This window comes from Haliotis cracherodii, unplaced genomic scaffold (assembly GCF_022045235.1).
Source record: "Haliotis cracherodii isolate W230 unplaced genomic scaffold, xgHalCrac1.p SCAF_22, whole genome shotgun sequence".
Lineage (NCBI taxonomy): Eukaryota > Metazoa > Mollusca > Gastropoda > Lepetellida > Haliotidae > Haliotis > Haliotis cracherodii.
Window position 1 is genome coordinate 11,401,148 of NW_027266278.1, and position 13,941 is coordinate 11,415,088.

The following is a 13,941-nucleotide window of genomic DNA, read 5'->3' on the forward strand; positions in this document are numbered from 1 at the left end:
GTCATAGGGACAGGCTCTCTGTATACAACAAGGTGTCAGGTGTAACCACAGATTACAGAATTCCTTCAACTTCTTAAAATAACACACTCAAAAACACGTAACTGCAATCATTGTTGCCGGTATTCATAAAAAATAAGAAAGTTTTTATTTGAAGATTTTTTTAGGCCAGATGAGTTTACATGCTTGTTTTACTGATTATATGTCGTGTCAAAATGCAAAAGAAAAATAACAACAACAAAAAATGTCAGAGTTGAGTCAAGTTAAGTTAAATCTTGAAATAATGTTTTGACAAAAATACAAACAGAAGGATATTTAAGAAGGCATATTTCAATCAAACACTAGCTATTTTAAATGAATGTATTTTTTTCTTTGCATGATTGAGATTAGGTTATAAAAGAGATAAATGTTGTGGTCTAAAAAATAGATCGAAATGAACTATCTATAATGCAACAATACCAGTATCCTATAGGCTGTAGTTAGTGTTCTACTCCGATAAGCGCCCCTGACCAACTTTTAGACAGATCAGTAAGTAATTTCCACTGCCACTATCTCTGAACATAGATTTAACTTTTGTATGGTTTTAATAAGCATCCCCTAAAGCAAGTTTCTAAGCCCCTCGGGTAAATATATGTATACAATATCAGCTAGGTCTTTCTGCACTTATTACGGTGAATACAGTATATATGTATACAATGTCAGCTAGGTCTTTCTGCACTTTTTACGGTGAATACAGTATATATGTATACAATATCAGTTGGGTCTTTCTGCACTTTTTACGGTGAATACAGTATATATGTTTACAATGTCAGCTAGGTCTTTCTGCACTTATTATGGTGAATATGGTATATACGTATACAATATCAGGTCTTTCTCCACTTATTACTGTGAATACGGTATATATGTATACATTATCAGTTGGGTCTTTCTGCACTTACTACGGTGAATACTGTATATATGTATACAATATCAGGTCTTTCTGCACTTATTACGGTGAATATGTATACAATATCAGTTAGGTCTTTTTGCATGTATTAAAGTGAATACAGTATATATGTATACAATATCAGGTCTTTCTGCACTTATTACAGTGAATACGGTATATAGGTATACAATATCAGGTCTTTCTGCACTTATTACAGTGAATACGGTATATATGTATACAATATCAGGTCTTTCTGCACTTATTACAGTGAATACGGTATATATGTATACAATATCTGTGAGGTCTTTCTGCACTTACTATGGTCAATACGGTATATATGTATACAATATCAGGTCTTTCTGCACTTATTACGGTGAATACGGTATATATGTATACAATATCAGGTCTTTCTGCACTTATTACGGTGAATATGTATACAATATCAGTTAGGTCTTTTTGCACGTATTAAAGTGAATACAGTATATATGTATACAATATCAGGTCTTTCTGCACTTATTACAGTGAATACGGTATATAGGTATACAATATCAGGTCTTTCTGCACTTACTACGGTGAATACGGTATATATGTATACAATATCAGGTCTTTCTGCACTTATTAAAGTGAATACGGTATATATGTATACAATATCAGGTCTTTCTGCACTTATTACAGTGAATACGGTATATAGGTATACAATATCAGGTCTTTCTGCACTTATTACAGTGAATACGGTATATATGTATACAATATCAGGTCTTTCTGCACTTATTACGGTGAATACGGTATATATGTATACAATATCTGTGAGGTCTTTCTGCACTTACTATGGTCAATACGGTATATATGTATACAATATCAGGTCTTTCTGCACTTACTATGGTCAATACGGTATATATGTATACAATATCAGGTCTTTCTGCACTTACTATGATCAATACGGTATATATGTATACAATATCAGGTCTTTCTGCATGGTCTCAGTGCATGACCCTTTCTGTGAGTTGTCCCTTCACTTCTACACTGGCTTGTTCAGCACCAGTTCTCTTTCATCGACACACTGCCTCCGCATCAGCTTGTATCGCTCCAGTGTATAGTGCTGTCAATTCCAGGTAATCCTATTACTGTAGATTACTGTCCAGTACATATACTGTATATGCACATCAATCACGGCTAGTCCAGGATGGGCTGTGGTCATTTGCCAAAGTATATCAGAAATACTGATTCTGATTATGTCTTGGGTGGGTCTCTATGCAAGCCATACAAATGTACTTCAGTGTACAAGCCTGAGCTCTGTTAAAAGGTTAGTGGAACATCTGTTATTGTAATTGTTTTTAATCATGTCTAAATTGTTCTTTGATGTTGGTAAGGTTTACATTGTTACACAGACTTTCTCATGAATTCATTCAGTTGAATTTTGAAGACAGTTAAAAACAAAGAAAACCGTACCACTTTTTCGAAAAGAATTCCTAGTTTATTGCATACATATATATATATATAATTCTAGGGTGGGGCCTTGTGCTTATAGCCCCTAAATGTGAAAAAAGGTCCACATATTAAAATAATGCAATGGGGTATTTTAACATTGTGCTCTATGGGCGTATTTGAAATTTTCACATAAAAGGCCTATGTCAGAAAATAGAGTGAACCTTGTATATATATATATCACATTTTAACTTGATTATGGTGTAAGAATCTGCACTGAAACATTAAAAACAATAAACCAGAAGATGTTATCCCTAAAGTTGTACATATTTTCTTACTTATTGGACAACTTCAAACAGTTAGCTAAAAACTACTTACTCTGGTAAATCTTGTGACTTATAATATTTGAAGGCTTTGATTGTCTGCCAGTCTTGCATGCATTGATTTTACTACAAATCTAGACTAGTTGGCCTGACCACAAACTCTGAAGGTTATAGTTTTGCTTTAGTCCTCCAAACTAGGCTTAAAAACACCTTAGGCAGTAGGTCAGAGGGCATCTTCTATGACCAGTCAGTGTCCCAGCTAGATACTCCCCATCTTTGTGGATGAGTGAGTTGGGTGTTATGCTATTTTCAGTGTGTAGTGTGGACACACCTAGATTATTATGATCGAGGGACTCAGGATCTCAGTCTCTTCCTCACTGGTGTTTTGACTCATTGTATTTAATATGAGACTGATGTGTGATGTAGGTATATGTTTCCATGTTTCAATTTTGAAATATTTGATAAAAATATTATCACGTCATTACTGTATCTGGGTGATCAGGTGCAAGATATGGACTTGGGTATGTGATAATCTCTATATATACCAGCAATATCAGCACTTGATGATGTACATGGGTGTGTGATAGTCTTTATTAAAGTGCAGAGTTCGAAATTCAGCATGCAAGTGAAGGAGTCCTTGTCATCGATGAATGTTGAATGTTAGAGATACTGTAGGTGCAAACACCAAGGACCCCATGACCCCCTTAATTTGAAACACTGCACATGCAATGTCAGCACTGTACCCAGTGTCGTGTGTCCCCTCTCTCCAGGTTCTTCAGGGCGGTTGGGTAGTCTAGTGGTTAAAGTGTTTGTTCGTCACACCTAAGCCCGGGTTCGTTTCCCCACGTGGGAACAATGTGTGAAGCCCATTTCTGGTGTCCCCCGCCGTGATATTGCTGGAATATTGCTGAAAGCGGCGTGAAACCCAACTCACTCACTCACTTACTACAGGTTCTCCAACACCCTGTATTTGTCTGCTTTTTTGCTTCTTTGCTTCTTTGCTTCTTACTTCTGTTATCCCACTTTGTTCTTGTTCTTTTTCTTCCCTTGTTTTGTGTGGTGTTTGTGGTGGAAAATTATAAAGGCAATCTTTTTGGAGTAATTTGTTTATTTACTTCTTCACACCGACATGTTTGTGGATTTATTTATTTCTAAATTAAATCTTTGTCATCTTAGTTGACCTTAAATATGTTTATGGAACAGATATATATCTGTCAAAATTTCTGCACAAACTTTCAACTATTTAATAGTGAGATGTTACATACAAAATTGTTCCTGGATACCAAATAATGTTTGTTTGTTGTTCCAGTACACGCAGAGGTCCATACTAACAAGAAACTGGACAGTAGTCGACGTTTATCCAAGGAAACCGGAGAGCCTGAATGTGTCCTTCAGCCAGGTAAAAGGTCATCAGCTCACAGATCACCTTCACCTTCGTCACTGCGACCTCCATCACCACCAGTGTCGCCACCGTACAACGGTCGCAATCGTGGGTCAGTGGTGAGCGAGTTGTCATCCACTGCGTCGACCTTGAGTTCTCTCTCGGCGTCGGCGTCACGGGAGTTTGAGGAATCGGACGCACAGGACGGAAGAGTGAAAGCTCCTTCACCTCAGAGAGTTCCATTCTCAGCTGCGAGAGCTCGGTTTGAAGGTCGTCCACCCGCGAAGTACGACACCGTTCGTAGCTGTGACAGCTGTGAGGAGTCAGGAGAGACAATTCCGACACACAACATATCGTCCTGGCGATATTCCGAATTGTATGCTCGGGGAAGGAATGTTGTGATTGAAGAAAAGGAGCCCACTGATAACATGGCGTCACCAAGGGAAGCCACTCAGAATGGAGGTTCCAAGAAGACTGTGATTCAGATCAGAGGCAGTACTATTCGTATTGATGATGGCACAGGTTCGCGTGATATTAAGACACACTCGAGACAAAATGGTAATGTTACAGGCTCTGCGCCTGTGAAGTCCAGCCAGCCCAAGCTCATAATGACCATGACCCCATCTCCGGCTGACCTCTCTGCCAAGTCGACCGCGACCTCCACAGTTAATGGATCGGCTGCAAACGGACAGATGACAAATGGCTCCGTATCTCCCAGAAACTCAGTAGGTCAGTCTGTTGTGAAAACCCAGTCTTCATCAAGTGTGTCCGAGAACAAGACAGTCACTACCAGTAACGGAGTAACGAATGGAAGTGCATCAGCATCCAGAACGACAGTGACCAATGGGAGCTCCATGGTTAAACACAGTGCCCCCCATCCTGGTCGTCCAGTTGGCTTCAGTCCACTAGGAAGCATCATGATGTCAGCCCTGCCCCCTAAGGTGACCCCACATGCTTCAGATGTGCCGGCATCACAGCAGAACTCACCCCCTTCGCCACCCCTACCTCCACCACCACCACCAGTGGAGGACCGCACTCCGTCGCCTAGCAACACAAACATAAAGTAAGTCCACATGAATATATGCAAGAGATGGTTGATCATGAATATGGTCTTGTCAGTGTTGAGCATGAATATATGCAAGGGAGTGTTGATCATGAATATGGTCTTGTCAGTGTTGATCATGAATATATGCAAGGGATGGTTGATCATGATTATGGTCTTGGGAATGTTGATCATGAATATGGTCATGTCAGTGTTGATCATGAATATATGCAAGGAATGTTGATCATGAATATGGTCTTGTCAGTGTTGAGCATGAATATATGCAAGGGAGTGTTGATCATGAATATGGTCTTGTCAGTGTTAATCATAAATATATGCAAGGGATGTATTGGGAATGTTGAGCATGAATGTGGACTAACTTGAGTTCAAGCTGTTCAGGAATATGAGATGTGTTGAACACATATCAGGGCTAGAGGGCAATGATCATGAATTTGAGCTAATTGGTGTTGATTGTGAATATGGACTTGTCGATGTTGATCAGGAATATGGGTTATGGAGTGTTCATCACGAACATACGCTTGGGAGTGTTCATCATGACTATTGACTAGCTAGTATTCATGGAGAATAATATCTAGTCTCTGTTGATCACAGATCAGGGCTTGGGGGTGTTGATCATGAACGTGAACTAATTAGTGTTGATCATGAACGTGAACTAATTAGTGTTGATCATGAACGTGAACTAATTAGTGTTGATCATGAACGTGAACTAATTAGTGTTGATCATGGGCTGTATGACAGATTCGGGATGTTTGTCAGAAAAATGGCCAGTCAGTGTTCATCATGAATATGGGTTCATCTTACACTCCAGATCAGTTGTATACAATTCATCGTTCAGGTTTATTGAGGTTCCATTTATTGAGTGGCTCAAGATTAGCTGTTTCTCAGTCATGAATTTGTATGTATGCGTGTCTTGGTGTAGTGGCAGCCGTGATTACCAAATAAGCCACTTCCAAGCCTACCTTGTCAGTGACACAGTCATCTGTTTCAGACCATCCAGTTTGTCCGGGGGCGCCTTCCAGAACCAGAACGGCTTCGTGAAGTCTGCACCACCGCGCTTCGACCTGATAGCAGAGCTGCAGTCAGGACCGGGGAAATCAGGATTGAAGACGTCCAAGGGTCCTAACCGGGGTGCCACCATGGTGTTCTCCTTCGGCAACGGGAACATGGGTGCAGCCCAGCCTCAACCTTCGCAACCCAAACAGGTGAGGCATGGAAATTTGGAAATCGCACAAAACGCAAAACCCGGTAACAGTATCCAAAGAAGATTTTCTTTTTGGTTATTCAACAAAAAATAACAATCTCTTAACCTTATCATTATTTTGTTAAAACATCATCTTCAACTATAGAAATAACAACTGTCTAACATTCAATTTATACAGAAGGAGCTCACTGAATTTTATAAGTTAACAAAGGATGCTTCCGTCATTTATTGTAATAAAGATTACTTTTATGAGCTTTTGTCAAGCTGTCATGATATATTTTTTTGAATATTTTGTTATGCAGAACTATGTTAATGCTCCGGAAAATTAAACAAATTATTAAAAAAAAACGATGAAGCGGTGTATTTAGTTCCGACCCACAACAAGCAACCTGACTTAATAGGACGGATTGTAGGGCTTGTTGACTGTGTGTCATCATACCCTGATGGCATGGATCGTTGCTCATAATTTCAATCACTGGATTGTTTGAAATGTCTCTGTCAAAACAGTGATACAAGTGATAATAATAACTTCACATTCTCCGAAAGATTCTCAGAGGGTTTGACAAGGCAGTGCTTCCTGGGAGAAGTCCCATTCACTGTCTGGTCTGCGTGTAGAGGGGGCAAGGACCCTGAGCTGATGATGAGCCTAACCTGTGCCAGGATCATCATCATCATCATCATAATAATGATAATAATAATAGGCAATTTATATTGCTCATATTTCCACACCACACAGGGGCATGCTCAAAGCACCATTGTTACACACAACAATCATTCTCGGCTCCCTGGGGAGTATGCAACCCAAGCTGCCTGTTAGGCGCTAGAAGGTTAACAACCACATTGCCATCTCATCCTTCTGGGTACTCATTCACTGATGGGTGAACAGTGACACATTTCGAACAAAGTCACTTGCCTAAGGAGACCCCACATGTGTTACATGTGCTTCAGTGTGGGGCAGGACCGAAGCCCTAGAAACTCTCAGAAGCCTAGCAGGCGAAACGCACGCGGTCACCCATTCAAGGACTCTCCGCGACCAACGTTGCTTAACTTCACCTGATTTTTACCTGAGCGATGTGCACAGGACCATGCGCCACCATGAGCTTTACACAGTCATTAAGCTGGGACACGATGAAGTAACTGAAATAGGGTAAACCGTCTTAGTCCAACTCACGTATAAATGATCGAACGAACGAACAAACTCATGAAGCTCATGACATGTGTTACAAGATGTTGACCTGTGGATTCTTACCTCCCTCCAGGCCCCGGCCAGCAGGTTAGATGGGGAGTTTGACCCCAAGAACTTCCTTGACCAGGTGCCGGAGAGGGATTCCTCCGGTCAGCCAATCCCCCAGTGGAAGAAGCAGATGCTGGCCAAGGGCATCGCAGAGAAGGCTCAGAAGGAAGCCGAAGCAAGGCGGAAGGTGAGTACCACTGAGTACCTCTGAGTACCTCTGAGTACCACTCAGTACCACTCAGTACCACTCAGTACCACTGAATACCTCTGAGTACCTCTGAGTACCACTGAGTACCTCTGAGTACCACCGAGTACCTCTGAGTACCTCTGAGTACTAGGGCTGCAACGAATAACCTATGAGGCGAATATGATTCGTATCACGAATATAGGGTAATGAATACGAATATTAATTCACAAATACAATAATAAGTCAGCAGTTGATGTATTATTTATTATATTCAGTGAAACATTAACAACATAAATTATTTTACATGGTTTGTTAATTATCTATATTATACATTTATAAACTGCACTTGTCCAGGTACTTAGTCTAAGTATCTGTTCAAATGCTACAATGACCAGTGACCAAATTCCTGTCAAATTAAATATTATAAGTGTTGTTTTTGAAGAAATCTGTGCATATCATAAGTTTTTTATGGATGTTTTAGGTACAAGGCATGTAAATGCACATGATTGCATATTCATAAATATTCGATTCTAGTGGCCACGAATAACGAATTCAATTCATGAATGGATACGGTTCGATTCTCCGAATACGAGAGTGATTCGTAATGGCCTAGTACCTCTGAATACCTCCTTTCAAACCACAGGAGTTTCTTCAAATTAAGGGAACAGTTTCCATACTATTAGGAGAGGCGTAGTGCAAAGTTTGTTTTCGATAAGTGGATTTTCTGAGAAATTATTGCTTTTTTCATGTTTTGAACTTAGAGTGAGTGAGTATGATTTTACGCCGCTTGTAGCAATATTCCAGCAATATCACGGCGGGGAACATCAGAAATGGGCTTCACACATTGTACCCACGTCGGTAATCGAACCCGGGTCTCCGGCGTGACGAGCGAACATTTGAACTATGTTGGAGTCAAATTTGGGGGTAGTAGTGAGCCCTGCTCTTTGTCTTGTTTTAGTAGCTTTTGAAAAGCACGCTTGATGATAAGTTATTGTGTTGAAGTGTCGTGATATGTAGCTCTACGTAATACTAACTTACCTCTGATCTTATATCAATACATCACAAACTGTAAACAAGAAAAACAGACTAATGAGATGCTAATTGATGAATACTGTAATTACTGGTCGGCCAGGTAATCAGCGCTCATGGTTCACTGATCACGAAGATTTGGGCAAAGGGAGACAGCCAATGTTTCTCCAAGAGCCTATTCCCGGGTGGCCCAGTCTTTTAAGGTGCCGCTATTCCCTGTGCAGAGTTGCGTCCCTTGGGCATGCCAGAAACCTATGATTGTGGGTTCGAATCCCGGTTCACCCGATTATGTTTCTAGGTTTGTCAGCACCATACCACTCACTCGTATAATTTGGTGTAATATTTATCGAAGGTCTCATTTCTACAGAATCGTAAGCCCATGGTGGTTCCTTTCTTTAAAGTTACCATTTTGTTCAGGTTGAAGCAGAGGAAGCGAGATTCCGGAATGTGCCGGCCTGGAAGCGAGCTCTCATAGAGAAGAAGGAGACAACTAGCAAGTGAGTACACAGGTCATTCGTCACCACTCGCCCCTTTCCGTAACCTGAAAGAAGACTCGTCCCCCTATCGAATGAATGTTACATGTAAAATACGACAAACCAATCAGAATGCACGTATGATTCCAAGTTCTTTGTCAAAGAATTCCTCAGAAATAATTTTTGATTTTACATAAGTCTTGCATCTAAAAATATACCCAAGATACAGTTAAATATGTTCAATCATACTGTATAATTCCGTACGTCCCGATGTGCTTTAAATTGCATCTGAAATATATGTAATATATGGGGAAATGTATGTGAACCATTTCGCAACGAATTGACAATTGTTTTAGGTATGCCCGTTTGCGCTAAGACGGAACCCTGTCGCAAATATGGCCCATAGTTTCAAATTTGTGTGATTCTTATGGACTGCAGTAAATTAAAGTGAAAAAAAAGTAAAAAACATGTATTTTCCATTGTAAACTAGTAAAGAGATACATAATTGATCTCGAAGCCGAACATGAATAGCCTCCCTTGACAATTGTCCGTGTTGTAAGTGGTAGAATTTTTCATTGTTGCAAGGGGCTTTATCATCACAAATGGTGGTCTTTTGAGCACAGAATTAAAAACTGACTTTGGGCTGAAAATTCTGTAATCCTAAATGTAAAAAAAGCCTGGCCTTAACAGGTTAAACTATTTTAACAGACAGACAGACAGACAGACAGACAGACATGTATGTTGAGGACAACACTATGATAAAGGGCTTGTCCACTGCTGTGTATGTCATGTGTCAGATATCATAGCGTATCCTGACTCTATTGTAGAAACTGATCCCCAAGCGGTGAGTCTTTTATGTATGCTTCACTGCCAAAGCTTGTAATGTACATGTACCTATGCTGTATTTGCCTCAACTAACCAATAAATATTGTTTATTCATCTTGTAAAATGCAGCTAACTAATACACATATTTAAGAATTTAGAATCACTGCCTTTGTGAATAATGGAAGCTAACAGTATTGTCCCTACGTGTAGAGAATGGTATATAATCATACTCAAAGAATCACTCTTAAAATCTGACTGTGAGCGCAGAAATCCTGACATGCTCAATATGTGTTTTGTAGCGAGTCAGTGAATATTTTAGGCCAAAGTCAGCAATATTGCAGAACTATCATGTTGTCACAAGATAGTCACCCAGGCCGGAAACCAGTGATTGATAGCGTGAGCATGATGATGACAGTGAGAAGTGAATGTTGCTCTTCAGCTGAAAAAAGGCAAAGAAGTTAAATGTGAAAATATACAAACTGGAAATATGATATGCTTTCATAAATGAACTAACCCGTGAAGATTGATACAATGTGTGAAGCCCATTTCTGGTGTCCCCCGCCGTGGTATTGCTGGATTTTGCTAAAAGCAACGTAAAACCATACTCACTCACTCTCAACAGGTTTCAGTACGTCCCTAGCAGCCCATGCTGGTTGTGTGAGGTAATTAAATGGATCAATTACTCGGAGATTTTGTTGTAGATCATTGTGTGCTGACATTGTTATTGTTATTGTTATTGTTGTATATCAGTTGATTTAACAAGGTTGATATATTGCATGCGCCTGTTTATACATCCATGCTGTTTATCTGTCTGCGCCTGTTTATCCGTCTGCGCCTGTTTATCCGTCTGCATGACCTCTCAGGCCCAGGGTGATATGGAAGTTATCTGTGCCGCTGCAACATCGTGTGTAAAATGTGCTTTGGATGGGTATATATGAAGAAAGTGTTTTCTGTGAAGTGTGGTACGTTGGGTGGAGTTCATCTGAAAACCTCTGCTTCATCAACACTACAGTGACTTTCTGTGTTGTACAAGCTGTCGGGGGATGGCCCAGTCGTGTACAGCACCGCACGTGGATGTGCGAGGTTGCATGCAGACATCTAAGATCAGGAATACAATCCCAGATTCGCCCTGATTTTGATTCTAGGTTGGTCACGACCATATTTTGCTCATAGGTTTCGGCTAAGTGGTAAATGTCACACATCAGCCTTTTCTCCCATCCCACATCAAGCTGACACGCCATGATGTAACTGAAATACTGTTCAAAGTAAACAATACTCACTCTCTCTCACTTTCAGGAACCAATACTAACAATATCTGTAGCTTGAAGCTTTACAAGACTTTTCTCTTCTCCGATTTTATGAATGATTTTGTAGATATTTCTGTGTGACGAGAATATTTCAGCCTGTAGCCGGTAGTGTGAAACTAAAATTTAGTCAGTTCTGTTTCTGTTTAGATCTGCTAACAAACCTTGCCACAAAAAAAATGCCACTGAACAAGTACTGGTTTGTGAACTATGAAGTTTTGTGCACAATAAACTACACCATGTAATATTACCCTCCCTAATTATCAATCTAGGCCCCATTCCACAAGGCTGTCGTAACTCTAACCCGTGAAGATCCGGGTTAGAATAGGTCTTCAGCAACCCATGCTTGAATCGGGTGGTCAGGCTCGCTGACTTGGTTGATGCATGTCATTGTATCCCACTTGCATGGATCGATGCTCATGATGTCAATCACTGGATTGTCTTGTCCAAACTCGATTATTTACAGACCGCCGTCATATAGCTGGAGTATTGCTGAGTGCGAAAGGAAGAAGAAAAAGAGTATTTTAGGTCTAAGACAATCTTAATTCTATGATCACTTTGTTGAACAGGACCCTGATCTCTTCAGACATTTAACGACCTGTGAAGATTCCGGGGTAGAATAGGTCTTCAGCAACCCATGCTTGCCGTAAAAGGCGACTATGCTTGTCGTAAAAGGCGACTAACGGGATCGGGTGGTCAGGCTCGCTGACTTGTTTGATACATGTCATCGATCCCAATTGCGTGGATCGATGCTCATGATGTCAATCACTGGATTGTCTGGTCCAGACTCGATTATTTACTGACCGCCATCATATAGCTGGAATACTGCAGAGTGCGGCGTTAAACAACAAACAAACAAACAAAATCAGACATTTAACTGTTTGTTTGCAGGTGGTAAAAGAATTTGTGAAGTGATACACATATAGATACAAAGTAAGGCATGTCTAATGCTTATAGTCAGTATAGACATAGTTGTTGCGTTGTGTAAAATTGAGACATTGTTTCCGTGTAATTTGGGTCATTGTTAACTGTCATGGTTTCCAAACATCACTCATGAACATGATGAAGAGTCGAGGTGTGATAGTTGGAAATGTCCAATCCATATGGAAGCATTTAATACTTTGGATTTATTTGATTCTTAAATTGTGGAATTCCCATGGATCAATACCAGCCACCATGTCTTGTCCTTTGAGTGAGCCAACAATGACATTTGTAACAGATGTTATATTTGGGATAACACTTTCTCAGTAAAGTACAGATTCTCCTACTTTTGGGGGTTGAGTCCCGTCCGGGATTCAAACTGTTCGGGACACAACCCCCAAAAGTGTGAGAATCTGTACTTAAATGAGAAAGTGTTATCCTAAATATAACATCTGTTACATTTGACCACTTTCTAAATGGGCCCCATGAAATCCGGGTTAGAATTGGTCTTCAGCAGCCCATGCTTGCCGTAAAAGGCGACTATGCTTGTCGTAAGAGGCGACTATCGGGATCGGGTGGTCAGGCTCGCTGACTTGGTTGATGCATATCATCGATCCCAATTGCATGGATCAATGCTCATGATGTCAATCACTGGATTGTCTGGTCCAGATTCAGTTATTTACAGACTGCCGTCATATAGCTGGAATGTTGCTGAGAGTTAAACAACAAACAAACAAAAAACAAACAAAACTTTCTAAATGGCATTGTGTGTTCAAAGACATTTGTGTTTATGAAGACATAATCAATCTTTCCAGGACTGGCAATTTGATGTCCTCAATGATCCTGTGTGATAGCTACATTTTATTATGATTAATACTCTGGACACATTTGCCACCAAAGTTTAGTTTCGGAAGTGGCGTCACAATCTCCATTTCATATCACTAACTTAGCACATGATATATCTTTCTCAGTTTAATCTAATTTTAGTGTGTGTTTTTCGAACATGGTTAAAAACAAGGCTATGGTGGTGAAAGGGTCCAGGGTATTAATCTTTATGGAATGGAAATATACCCTGGATCACTGAGGATGACCGCACAATGTTAAATCTGCTGTTGCCTTGGTGATCAAACTCTTGAGGAGGTGACAAAAAGATCATTTGACTCATTCAAATAACCGTTATGTGTTTTCAGAAATAATGAGGTGGTTCCGGCACCTGCCAAACCTGTGACTGTCAATAACACAACAAGTGTGGATGAAGATGGTCGACCTTTGACCTCCTGGCAGACACAGCTTCGGAAGAAGAAAGGCGTTGTCAATTAGTTAATTGTTGTTCAGCTGACTGATTGTGTAGTTTATGGTTGGTCCGATTGCTGTCTTGTCTGTCACAGCATGGGTACATTGTTAGATCCTTCGGGCATACCACAGCCTCACACACCACTCAACGGGACATACCACAGCCTCACACAGCACAACAGGACATACCATAGCCTCACACACCACTCAACAGGACATACCATAGCCTCACACAGCACAACAGGACATACCACAGCCTCACACAAAACAACAGGACATACCACAGCCTCACACACCACTCAACAGGACATACCACAGCTTCAAACAGCACAACAGGACATACCATAGCCTCACACACCA

At 40.4% G+C, this 13,941-nt stretch overlaps 1 protein-coding gene across 3 annotated transcripts in view; it reads left to right on the forward strand.

Moving 5' to 3' along the window:
• LOC139471378 (espin-like) overlaps positions 1–13,620 on the forward strand; it is a 90,587-nt gene extending 76,967 nt beyond the window's left edge. For 2 of the 3 annotated variants that reach the window (XM_071253723.1, XM_071253724.1), the window contains 5 exons: positions 3,980–5,114; positions 6,103–6,316; positions 7,575–7,736; positions 9,183–9,262; positions 13,479–13,620. In XM_071253723.1, the coding sequence (XP_071109824.1) occupies positions 3,980–5,114; positions 6,103–6,316; positions 7,575–7,736; positions 9,183–9,262; positions 13,479–13,608 (1,721 nt within the window). In that variant the 3' untranslated portion in view covers positions 13,609–13,620. Of the gene's footprint in view, positions 1–3,979; positions 5,115–6,102; positions 6,317–7,574; positions 7,737–9,182; positions 9,263–10,065; positions 10,083–13,478 lie in introns of all 3 variants that reach the window. The other variant, XM_071253725.1, reaches the window with a different exon arrangement.
• The last annotated feature ends 321 nt before the right edge of the window (positions 13,621–13,941 follow it).